Source organism: Falco biarmicus, chromosome Z (genome assembly GCF_023638135.1).
Source record: "Falco biarmicus isolate bFalBia1 chromosome Z, bFalBia1.pri, whole genome shotgun sequence".
NCBI lineage: Eukaryota > Metazoa > Chordata > Aves > Falconiformes > Falconidae > Falco > Falco biarmicus.
This window is the reverse complement of record NC_079311.1, coordinates 41,288,255-41,300,394: the sequence shown is the minus strand read 5'-3', so window position 1 is coordinate 41,300,394 and position 12,140 is coordinate 41,288,255. Positions and strand designations below refer to the sequence as shown.

The window sequence follows — 12,140 nt, the reverse complement described above, 5'->3', positions numbered from 1 at the left end:
AAAGCACAAGGATATCTAGCTTAATATTTCAAACCTATGCACACTACTAATTACTCGAATTTGTGCAAGTGTGCAATGTTGATTGTTGCAGTGCATAACCACACTTTTCTTCCTTTCAGAAGATGGTTCCATGATGTCTGCATGGCCAGTCAGCCACTAGCCATATAAAAACTTAAGGCAAAGCAAGAACTTCCAGAAATTTCAGCCACAAAGACCACTAGAAATTTGATAACACAGCTTTGCAAAGCAAGTAAACATTAAAATGATGAGCAAGTAATTCCTAAAACTTGTATCCAGTGTGCATTTTCTGCATTCCTATTTTGAAGAAGTCCTTTCCATGTTTTATATTTCTGCTCAAAGTGGCATGGCATGGCTGCACACATATGCACACACATGGATGCACACATCAGTCCTGAGTGTTCATACACAAGTTTTCACTTAAATTAGTTTAGCTTTAAAATACCTAATTTTCCCAGAGGTTTTACAAGGCCTGCTTATGATTACTTACTAATGAGGGAGTATCACTGTTGGGTGTACTTGCACATTTTTTTCGTGGAATCAGTACAGTAGTTCAGTGGTAGGAGACTTGCACAGGTACTTTGAAAAGACAAGACAACCCCTCCAGCTTCTCTTTATGTATTCGGCCCTGTAGGACTTCCTTGGGCCAAAGACTGCTCCTGGGATAATCTGGATAAGGAAACTTGTATTGTTTATTTTAATGAGACACTGTGTGTCTTAAGACACCAAAAAAGGGAGAAGCACATATCATATGATTTTTTTTCCTTTTTGCTGTTGTGCAACAGCCTACAAACCCTGTTTTTTATTCTAAATGCATGCTTTCAAGTTTGCAAGTTAAAGGTACCAGTAATGCAGGCTTTGCAAGAGTTTAAGTGGAAACCTTGCATAGCTCTTGCAGTTATTCTACTCCTAGAAGCAATTTCCCTGTTAAAAATCAAGGTCTGTCTACTCCTGGTTAGATGCAGACCAAGTCCATGTGTAAACCTATTAGTATCTCACCTGTGCTGCAACTCTCTTGGTGTCACAACCCGGTGTTTTCCAGTAGAGATTATTGGATGCTACTCACATAAATAGCGGCCACACCGGTGGTAAAATACCCGACCTTACCAGGCTCGGGTCCAGCGGCAGGAAAAAGCCGTTTTCAGCTGTTAAATTACGAGGCAATAAAAAGGCCTTTCCTGGAAACGTTTCTTGTACCACCGACCCCACGGCTGGGACGCTGCCTGTGGGAGATGCCCCTCAGCCCCGGGGCTGCCAGTCCCGCGGCGCTGACCCGCGCCCGCCGGGGCTGCAGCGACGGCGGCTGTCCCAGGGGATGCTATCCCGGGGGATGCTGTCCCGAGGGGGGGGGGGGGGGGCTGTCCCGGGGGATGCTGTCCCGGGGGAGACTGCGGCGGGGTACCGGCCGCCCCGGCACCCGCGCCAGCCCCGGTGGCTGCTGGCCACCAGGGCCGGGCACCTTCAGCAAGAGCATCACGGCAACACGGGCCTGGGCTGCAAACACCTCGACGTTTTTGGCCTTTTTTTCTGTCCTCCAGATTCTGTTTATCTTTAGCCTGCCAGCCCCCAGCCTGAAGTCCTCCCCAGGTTAAACTCCAGCCGGCTCAGTGCGCTGCCGCTATCTCCAGCCTGCCGGCACTCGTAATAAATATTAAGACACGAATTGCTCAACGTTAGCGGCCTCTGCGGCGCAGCCCCACATCGCCTCCAAGGGCTCCGGCCATCGCGGCCGCCCCGCAGCCGGCCCGTCAGACCGGGACCGCCCCCCCCCGCCCCCGGGTGGCGGCCGGCAGCGCCGGCGGCCCCGGGCGGCCCCGGGCGGCCCCGGCCCCGGCGGGAGGTGCGGCCCGGCGGGGCGAGGCCCGGCTCGGCCGCCAATCGTCACGGCGGGGCGGGCACGGCCGCGGCGCGTATAAGAAGGGCCGCGGGGGCAGCACAGTGGCAGGTCGGGTAGGCGGGAGCACTGGCGGGGGGGGCTAGAGGTCGGTGAGTGGGGCTGGGCCGACATGCGGCGGGGCGGGGGTGAGGGGGGGGGGGGGGAGGGGAAGACGGTCCAGCAAGGCGGGAGGGCGAGGGGCGGGCGTCCCGTGTGCATCGGTTCGGTCCCTGCCCTGCGGCCGGGCGGCTCCCGCCGGGCAGGAGCCGCCATTCTGGCCGCTTCCATGGGGGCTGCCGCCCAGCCGCCCCGGGCCCCGCCGCCCGGGCTTGTTTACAATCGCGGCCCAGGCCCCGCGCCCCAGAGGGGGACGGGCGGAGGCCGGGTCAGTGCGTGGGGCCTCCGGGAAGGGCTCGGCGGGGGCGGTCGGCCTGCCTGCGGGTCCGCCCCGGGGTATTTGGGGTGCGCGGTTGGCAGTCCCCCCCGTGGTGGGCAGAGGAAGGAGCGGGGCACAGGCGGGGTGCGGGCCGGCAGGCCTCTTTCGGCGCTGGCGGCTGCCTCCGTGCTCGGGGCTGTGGAGCGAAGGGCGGCTCGTCTGCCAGTTGCCGTGTCTGACCGCTGTCCCTCCCTTCCCGGCAGGTCTGCCAGCATGAATCTGTGTCTGATCGCGCTCTGTCTCGGCTTGGGGCTGGCCTTCGGTGCTCCGAGGGCAGACCCCGATCTGGACACTCACTGGCAGCTGTGGAAGTCGTGGCACGGCAAGAGCTACCATGAGGTGAGCGCCGGGCTACGGCTCGGTTAGGCTGAGCGCTCGCAGCGGGGCCCTGCCCGCTGAGTCATGCCTGCTTTGTTTCAGCGTTTGGTCTGCGCTTGGGAGGGATAATCCCTCTCTTTCTGGGCCCCTTTGCTGTGTTTCTGCATGGATTCAGCAGTACCGTGCTTTTATTATATGAGGGTGACAAAAAGACCGTATCTTAAGCAGCCATTCCGACTTACCATTTGAGTAGTCTCCCACTTGCTCAAGGATACAAGCCATTACAAAGCACGCAATCTTGCAAGTGAAATTTGTTTGAACTGCCTCCTTGAAGTATGTTTTCTGACCCCTCAGAGAGAGGAAAGTTGGAGGAGAGCGGTGTGGGAGAAGAATCTGAAAAGGATTGAACTCCATAATCTGGATCACACATTGGGAAAACACAGCTACAGGTTGGGAATGAATCAGTTTAGTGACATGGTACGTATAGAGGAATGAAACCTGTGGTTCTAAACAGTGTTGTGTAATGGATGGTGACTGCATGTCTTGAATTTTCTTCAGACAACTGAGGAGTTCAGACAGCTGATGAATGGCTACACACACAAGAAGTCTGAAAGGAAGTACAGAGGGTCCCAGTTTCTTGAGCCCAATTTCCTGGAAGTGCCACGATCAGTAGACTGGAGAGAGAAGGGATATGTAACTCCAGTTAAAGACCAGGTATTCTCTGATGGTGGACTTGTAACCAGTTACAGGTCATTTCCTGAATGCTACCTCCTTCCATAGGGGAAAAGCACTGTGATCTTGTTGAACGAAGCCAAGCACAAGCTTACTAAATTCAGTGTCATTTTGATAAAATTGCTGTACCCCTTTAGGATTTTTTAGGAGTTCTGGACAGAATGTCTAGTGACTGAAAAGGCTGTAGTATCCTCATTTGTACATGCCAGAAACACAAAAGTTGGTCTTGTGGCTTTAGCTTTTTTTTTGCCTTGGTGGTAAGGAAAGTAATTGCCTAATCTGGACAGATTTATAACTTGTGATTTCATTACTTCAGGGTCAGTGTGGCTCTTGCTGGGCTTTCAGCACAACAGGTGCTCTTGAAGGGCAGCACTTCAGAAAAACTGGCAAGCTTGTTTCACTGAGTGAACAGAATCTGGTGGACTGCTCTCGGCCTGAAGGGAATCAAGGCTGCAATGGTGGTCTCATGGACCAGGCTTTCCAGTATGTGCAGGATAATGGTGGAATTGATTCAGAGGAATCATACCCATACACTGCAAAGGTGAGTGTAATAGCTGAACTTACACTGCGAGTGTCATGTCTTTTGTGTGGACAAACTGTGTTGGGAAACACTTACCTAGAAAGGAAGATGACGAAGTAGTAATCAGTACATCTGTTCTTCTGGTTGCATCTTTCCTAATAAAACTAGAATGACTGCTAGCCCCAGTAGGAATCACATGCTGTAATGGTCTTTGAGGTCAAAATCTTACCAGACCTGCTGGAAAAACTAGAGCAATTTTTTTTTTATTCCTCCCCCTCATTGCTGCCTTCTTATCAGATGTCATGTGTTATCTTGGTTGATACACCAAACCAGAACCCAGCCCTTGTCAACAGTGCTAGTTACTTGAAGGGGTGCTGTTCACCTTGCCATAACTGAGCTGTTGCAGAGTTACTACCCATAGGCCAGGTAATTCTTGCAGCTAGTGTGATCTGGTTTTTAACATAGTTGTTGGCAGTGTCTTAAGTTCTACTTCTGGGCTAAATGTGCATAAACATAGATTATGGGCAGACTTCTGAAATATACCAATAATCTACCAAAAGCTCAACAGGCATGAGGACAAAAGAGCAGCAGTAAATTGGGTATCATTTGAAGAGCCCATGGTTTGGGATTTTCACTGTTTGGAGCTCTACTCGCTATAGAGTATCTTCCCTTGTGGCTTATTTTGTGTGTTGACTGAATGGGCACTAGTAATGCTGTTCATTATAACATAGAAGCCTTTGGATTTGGGTTCCTAATCACCTGCATCCCAGTAATCTTGAGTTTCTTGCTTATCTTGGCTCTTCCGGAGATCCTGGGTGATTATAGGAAGTGCTAATTTGCTGAGTACAAGAAGTGAGCAACTGAGGGTGTACTCTGTGCTGCTTCAGTTGGGGGGAGGGAACTTCAGTACTGATTTACCACACAGGTAAGGGAGGGATGTGCTTGCTTCAGTCTATTTTGACTTTACATGGCCTGACTTCCAAAACAGCCCCCTCCCCTGAAGTAAATGCCTGTGGCACCAACAGTTCAGGTGTCACTGTAAAAAAATAACATAATGAAGCACAAATTAACAAATGCTGTGTGTAAGGTCATACAGTATGAATGATTAACTTCCAAATCATTTTGTAGAGGTTTTCAAACTATGACAGACTAAAATTGTGGATTTTAAGTATTTGCTCAGTGAGCAGTTTCTGGATTGCTTTGTAATTAAAAAATACTTGGCTCTTTTCCATTGTCTATTAATGCATTCTGGGCTTCTTTCCTCCCTGATGAGAGACTTGTCCTGCCCACCAAAGAAGGCAGGGTTCCAGGATGTATGATGGTCCTTTGCATCCCAGTAAAGCTTTCCTTTTAGGCCTCACTGTCATCTGTTTTTTTTTCCTGTACCTTTCAGAAACTCAAAAGCAGCTTCTGTGTTCTCTCTCCTTTCCTCCTTTCAAAGCACTTGAAAACAAGGGATGGAAGAGGATCCAAGGCAGAAGAGTCACAATGTCTGGTAGTTCCTGTGCTGACCTGTGTGTTAAATGAAGAACTATGTAATAACTAGGGCTTGCTTTATTTAGGATGATGAAGAATGTCGCTACAAGGCAGAGTACAATGCTGCTAATGACACTGGCTTTGTTGACATCCCTCAAGGACATGAAAGAGCTCTCATGAAAGCAGTAGCAGCTGTGGGTCCTGTGTCTGTTGCTATTGATGCAGGCCACTCTTCATTCCAGTTCTATCAGTCGGGTGGGTATTTGTTAGCAGCTTGCATGCAGAGAACTTTTTTTTTGAATACTCTGTATTCATTACCTTTCAGTTTAATATGTAAAAAAACCCCAAACCCTATGATCTTGTGATGTAGTCATAATCGGGATTCCTTTTAATTCTAGTCAGGTTCTCCATGCATTGTACTTGTCCCTCAGTTTCTGCCATGATACACTTCACTTATGACTTCTTTCTCTGACTTTCAAGAGGCTATGCAATATTTATTTGAAATACACATAGCTTCTGGTGAGGTTTCCTGCACCTTGAGCATCTCTGCATCTTGAGTAGACCTTGTTCATGTGTGAACTTATGCCTCTGCAGGTATCTACTATGAACCAGACTGCAGCAGTGAAGACCTGGACCATGGTGTTCTGGTTGTAGGCTATGGCTTTGAGGGAGAAGATGTAGATGGAAAGAAATACTGGATTGTTAAGAACAGGTAAGATCTCTCTGAGCCTTTAGGGGTAGGGGAGAAGGGAAGGTAGGTTGTTACTTGTAGTGGGGGGGTGGGAAGGCAACAGTAATTAAAATCTGTGTGAAAAATCTGGAAACTGTTCTCAGACTGTATTGTATGACAAAAGTTAAACCTGACTCGGGCTGATGGCAGCCTAATAAAATAGGCCTGAAGCAGCAAACTCATTCTTCTGCCTTTTTAGTTAATTCAAGGGAGCTCAGTACTGGAACAGCCTGTGAAGCTAGTAGGAGTTAAAAGTGGTTGAGCAGGGGGAGCAGGAGAAAATGGGGTTGCGAAGGTGTAATGGATTTTTTTTTTGGAAGCAGAGCATTGCTCATTTATGTTAAATAGGGTAACACTTGAATTTCAAAGGTGGAGTTACCTTCTAGGTTGGAGGGAAAATAAATTAATGCCAAAGGGCATGTCACATGAACTTGTCCCATGTTCTCAGCACTTACAGGGACACCACCCTCAAATGCTGCTTGCAGTCTTGGTCTTCCCTTAAAGTTGGCTGGGAGCAGTGTCTGAGCTTCATGCACTTGTAATCAAGGATTGCACATTAAGGTCTCCACCTAGTGAAAGGATGGCTGCAGCCTTTATTTTCTGTGAGCTTGGGGTGCCTCTTTTGTAACATGCATTTAATCGCAGGGAAGCACTCTAATTTGGCTGCAGCTATCTTGATTTTTCTCCAGATGTGGAAGGCAGCAGTTTTCAATTTAAACACTTAATGGGGGTATGTGTAAATATCTTCTGAATATGAAAACAAACCCTTTACTTCTGTTTCAGCTGGGGTGAGAAGTGGGGTGACAAAGGATATATCTACATGGCCAAGGACAGGAAGAACCACTGTGGAATAGCAACAGCTGCTAGCTATCCGCTTGTTTAATTTGAAGACCAAACATTTCAGTACAAGAGGGGATTCTAAACTGAATGACCAAACCCATGTTCACACATGGAGTTAGACTTGTATCCTTACAAAATCAATTTAATTGTAAAACTTTCAAAGTATGTTATTACATGTTGGTGACATGCCATTTGTCTTAATTTAATGTAAATGTTGGTATGTATACAGCTTGTAATATTGCTGGCTTTTTACTGCTGAATCTAATAGATTATTTTCCTTTTATAAATTTTAATGTGAATAAAGTTTTACTTTCTAAATAAACCCTTTTAATGCCAGTGTATGGTTGACTTGGCTTTTTATGTTTGCCACTTGAGACTTATCGAACAGGCATCCTAAATTATGCTAGTAACTGAAGCTTGTATGCATACCTCTCTTCATCAGTTACTAAAATGCAACCCTAGCTGGGAATGGCTAACAGCTGTTATGGAATGGACTTACTTAAAATGGGAAGTAGAAAAATCTCTTTATCAACCAACGAAGTGATGAAAATCTGACCCTCATTCTTTGAAACTGTGTTCCCTAGAATGTGCCTGAGTGAATTTTGGCTTAGTCCTGTGACCCAGAGGTGATACAATCTCTGGTTCTTAGTACTTCATAACATCTTCAGTCTTTGCATGTCCTACATGCAGCATCATCTGATCTTCACTTAGTTTTAATAGCATCAGTGTTTTCTTATGGCACCTCAAAGTACCACACTTCTGTAGTTAGAGTAACTGTCTCCTTTTGAATATTATGTGTACAGTGGCAACACCCAAAAGCACCTGGGCTGTTCAGAGAGAAATCTTATTTCTTGGTCTGTAGGACACTTAGTATCTTGCCCCTGCACCACCTTTGGCTGGGGAAGGAAGGGGTGGGCAGGGAGGAATGCTGTTCCTACAGGAAGTGAAGCTGGGTGACTCTTAATCCCTGGATACTCTGTGGCTGACTGAACTGTGGTGACTTGCACTGTAGCTCCTCTTCTGGGAGGACTGCAGGTATTTGTGCTGCTGAAACACAATTACTAGCTGTTATGTACTGTTGTTTTTTTCAGGTGCCAGTAGTTTCTGCAGAGGATTATCAATTGATAATGCCAAAAACAGCTGGGGGAGAGGATTTGGCTTTGGTTTTTGGGTGGTGACTCATACCTTCTTGCATTTGGGCTGGAGGGGAAGGAGGCTAGTTCTGCAGTTTGACCAGCACCGGTTCAGATTTTATGGACCCATAGGTTTTTATGCATAGTGTCTTTCCTGAATCTGATAGCTATGCCACAAGGGAACACTTGGACTACAAATTATGAAAGCTGATTGTCCTTATTGTAGATAAAATAAATCTTAAGCTTGCATTTCATAAACACTTCTTGAAAGAAAAACAAGATTGAGGTACCTAGAATAATCAAAACTTTACTCTTCAGCTGTGAGTGTGTCAGTGTGCTGCCTATATATGAATTCTTTCAACCTGAGTCTCCCTACAAGTTTGTTGTTTTGTTTTGTTTTTTTTTTAACAGGAAGAGCCTCCCCCAGCCCAGTGGCTATTTAACAAGCCACAGAGCAGAAATACCGGTTAGAATTTAGCTGTTGACTTGCTGGGCCTGTTATGGAGAGCATCCATACTACTTGGTGGAAGCTATGGAGGAAATTAATACGGAGCTGAGTTGGTGGTCCTCTAAAGAGTTATTTTCAGAAGGAAACTGCAGTGGTCTGTACATTCAAAATGGGAAGCAAGATCAAAATGCTGTAAATGAAGCGTGTAGGCTTCTTAGGCAGTAGCTGCTTTTCGTTCTTGCTGCCCCAGAACTGGGGGTGGAAGGAGACCTGTCTCTATGAATACTTTTTAATCTTGGAAGCTAACATTACTGTGAGCTTAATAGCACTTGAAGTGGTGCTTTTTTCTATATTGATTAAAACCACAAGACAGTGAGAATGTCCAGCGCACACTGAGACCAGTACAAAGCCTGCTAGGATTTGAACACAGGGAAACGTGTTTGGTTACAAAGGCCAAGGTTAACACAAGTTGCTGGGAAAATAAGATAGTTTTTATGAACAGATGGGAAATGAAAAGGAAATAACTTTCCAAAGCATACGCATGTGAATGGGAACGTAGCTCACAGAAGAGGTATCAGCCTTTTGACTTTTTTAGAAATAAAAAGTGATAATATAGCTACTTGTATGCATCAAAACTTGCTGACTGTTCTGGCTGAACATCCTCCCTTCTGAATGAAATAATCAAGAAAGGGACAGGGTAAGTCAGGTCATGTAGATAAATCAATATTTACATAGCCTTCTTAAGTGACAGCTTCACCCATAGTTGCTTTACATGACAGTGTAAACATTAAAATTTTGTATAAGTTGCAGTTAGGCACTCTGCTAGAAATTTAAAACCTGTTCCCTGTCAAGAATTACATTAAATCTGGTTTTGTGATTCCACTGCAGCGGCCCTATCTTCTGTAGAGCTGTTTCATTTACTTTAGAAGCACTATTATGAAGTAGCAAATTAATCCATAATGGTAAATGTCCTGTTAGGGAAAGTGTTCTCTCTCTTCAAAGTCACTCTTTTCTGAAGATACAGTGAGTGCACATTATGTATGTACATAGAAAGCTCCCAAGTTGTTCCCAGAAAAGCTATGGGTAATTAAAGCTTTTGATGACTGTGTTCAAATTTTTTTTTTTTTTAATAGGCTTTCTTTGGTTTTGTGCTCCTGCTGATAGCTGAAGTTGCATTTATTACAAGATGTGTTCTTTCTTAAGATACTAGGGCACATGTATTACCAGTAAAACATCCTATCTAGGCTGTCCTGTTTAGGCCCTGTCTTTAGTTACAGCTACTGTTGTTAATGGGGACTTAGTGAGTGTCTAAACATGTGATTTGGGCACTATGTTACACACATGGTAGGTGGCAGTTCTGTAAAGTGATAAAGCTCTGCCGGTCATTGCTTGCTTTCAGCTTCCTTGTGAAAATGAACTGTTTTATTTAAATCTGGGAAGAAAAAAGGTTTTGAATTTGGTTTCCATGTGCTGGTGCTTCTCAGCTTGTCCTAAAGGTCTCATAAGAATAACAGTTTCTCTGATCTGCCTGGTGAATGACTATTTATCAGTAGTTTGTCATAAGTTTCTGAAGACAAGTACTCTTGAGGCAAGGAAAACCATGAAAAGAAATTATTCCACTTACACATGAAGTGCTTATTCTTTAAACTCAAGTCAGAGATGAATTTAGCTGTCATGTAGGTAACTATTTATTTTCCCTTTAAAACCAGTCGTTATCTTACCTGACTGCTAAGTGGAATGAAATTTTGGTTTTGGTTTAATGTACGTTGTTTTTCATCTTCGTTAACGTGAAATGAATTTCCAGACCTTAACAGTGGGATAAATAAGCTTACTACCTCCCTACACAATCCATGCAGGAAAGTAATTTTCAAAATATTTTTAAGGACTATATTGACAAAATGTTTGTCATCTCACTGTTGAAACCTAACAGGCAAGCCAAACACGGTAAGTTGTATCAATGAAGTTTTACTATAGTGAATTGATTAACTGGTGATCTACATAAGGGCACTCTAGTTTCTGAACATCAGTTATGCAGTATTTGTTCTTTAATTAATCTCCTTAATGAAACAAAAAAATCCTGCCATGTATCTCTCAATACCAATCAATCAGGTTTTACATATTGGAAATTAACTGCAGTTGCTGGCTATGAACCAAGGAATTGAGCATACCCTGATGGCTGTGATAATGTGAGCTGGTGCTTCTGATCTCTAGCTCTCTTTGCACTTAAGTGAGAGCCTCTTTTTAATTGCAGCCTGTGCCAATACCCTTCATTCTTTTTGTTGGGAAGTCATAGCAGGAAATGCTAAGACTTAGTTATACTGTTCTGAAGAAAGAATAGAATTGTTTAAGATTAAGTCACTAATGGGGACTTTCTCTCATTCTGTAATCAGGGCTTTATCAAATCATTAGTGAAATTCCAGGTAAGTGCAGGGGCACCTAAAGCAATTGGAGGAAGTGGTATAATTAAGACACAAAATTTCATTTGCAAAGGTTTAATTCACAAAACCAAACCTAGATGACATTCAGTAAGGCTCATCTGAAAACATACAAGGAACCCCACCTGAAACTTCACTTTGGGAAGGAGGAGGGGTAGCTACATGGTGGACACCTGATCCATGGGTTGATAGTTTAGATATATTAGGGGCCTCAGAAGAAGCCACCTTTGCTTGTGCTCAGAGGACTTGACTGCTTTATTTCTTTTTTTGTGCTAAGTTGCTTGAAGATTGATTTTCCAGTGGTGTAAAAATTTGATTTCTGCAGCAGTTTTTGTTTCCATCATGCTAGCATCTGTTGAAGAGCTACCACCAACCTTTGTGAGTAAAGGGGCAAAGAAATCATGAAGACAGGCATTTATAAAAGACATACTGTGTTCTTTTTAAAATGCTTTTTCCTTGTTTTGTTCACTTACATTTCTCACCACTTCCAGGAGATTCAAAACCTACTTCTACATGAAACCTGACAGCCTTTCCGAATAAAGTAATGCTGGGAAACATGTGTTTTAGAAGTAGCATGTGTTGTCAGGTGTGGTGCCGCAGTTCTGATGCCTATTACCTTACCTTCTGCAGTCCTGGTTTGGGAAGAAGTGGTCAGAGCAGAGTCAGAGAGCGAGCTATTCGTTTTCTCAGCCCCCTTCAGAGGAGGGTTCCTGGTAAGGCTGGCTTTTTGAGTGCTTACAGGGAAAGATTGTGGTTGGGCTGAGAGCTGAACAAGGGAAAGATGATTTTCCAGCCTGGTAAGGGTTATCCATACTTAGTGACAAATGATGGCTTTGGACATTCATCTGGAATTAACTTTGTTTCACAGTTCTTTGTCTATGTTAATCCTTCCCCCAGGCCAAGCCTGGTTTAGGTGTGCTCTCCTGGGGTGCCACCAGGGGCCTTCTGAAGCTGTTACAGCTATTATTTTATGTGTCTGCTAGGGAAAATCAGTCTCTGGAACTGGCATGGAAATACTCAGAGTTCTGGTTTTAATGATTAGGTGGTTGGTTTTTTTTAATTACTAGCAATGGTTTCCTGCACAGCATGCATGCAGTGACATAAAACTGTTTAAAATAAATGCTGGGCTGTTAGACACTCAAACTGGTTTAGGGTGTCTGGGAAGCTGATGCTGAAGC

At 44.8% G+C, this 12,140-nt stretch overlaps 1 protein-coding gene across 1 annotated transcript; it reads left to right on the top strand.

Annotated features, from left to right (window-relative positions):
• The first annotated feature begins 2,165 nt into the window (after positions 1 to 2,165).
• On the top strand, positions 2,166 to 7,282 carry CTSL (cathepsin L). The gene is made up of 7 exons (XM_056325323.1): positions 2,166 to 2,669; positions 3,003 to 3,125; positions 3,207 to 3,362; positions 3,697 to 3,921; positions 5,463 to 5,631; positions 5,971 to 6,088; positions 6,890 to 7,282. Exons 1-7 carry the CDS (start codon positions 2,181 to 2,183, stop codon positions 6,987 to 6,989), a joined length of 1,380 nt encoding a protein of 459 aa, XP_056181298.1. The 5' UTR covers positions 2,166 to 2,180; the 3' UTR covers positions 6,990 to 7,282.
• The last annotated feature ends 4,858 nt before the right edge of the window (positions 7,283 to 12,140 follow it).

What these genes read in the sequence shown, in the direction of transcription:
- CTSL (XM_056325323.1), top strand. Translation starts at nt 2,181, where the DNA reads ATGGGGGCTGCCGCCCAGCCGCCCCGGGCCCCGCCGCCCGGGCTTGTT. An exon ending in ACGGCAAGAGCTACCATGAG is followed by an intron (nt 2,670 to 3,002) that starts GTGAGCGCCGGG and finishes CTGACCCCTCAG; the next exon opens with AGAGAGGAAAGTTGGAGGAG. An exon ending in ATTCCAGTTCTATCAGTCGG is followed by an intron (nt 5,632 to 5,970) that starts GTGGGTATTTGT and finishes ATGCCTCTGCAG; the next exon opens with GTATCTACTATGAACCAGAC.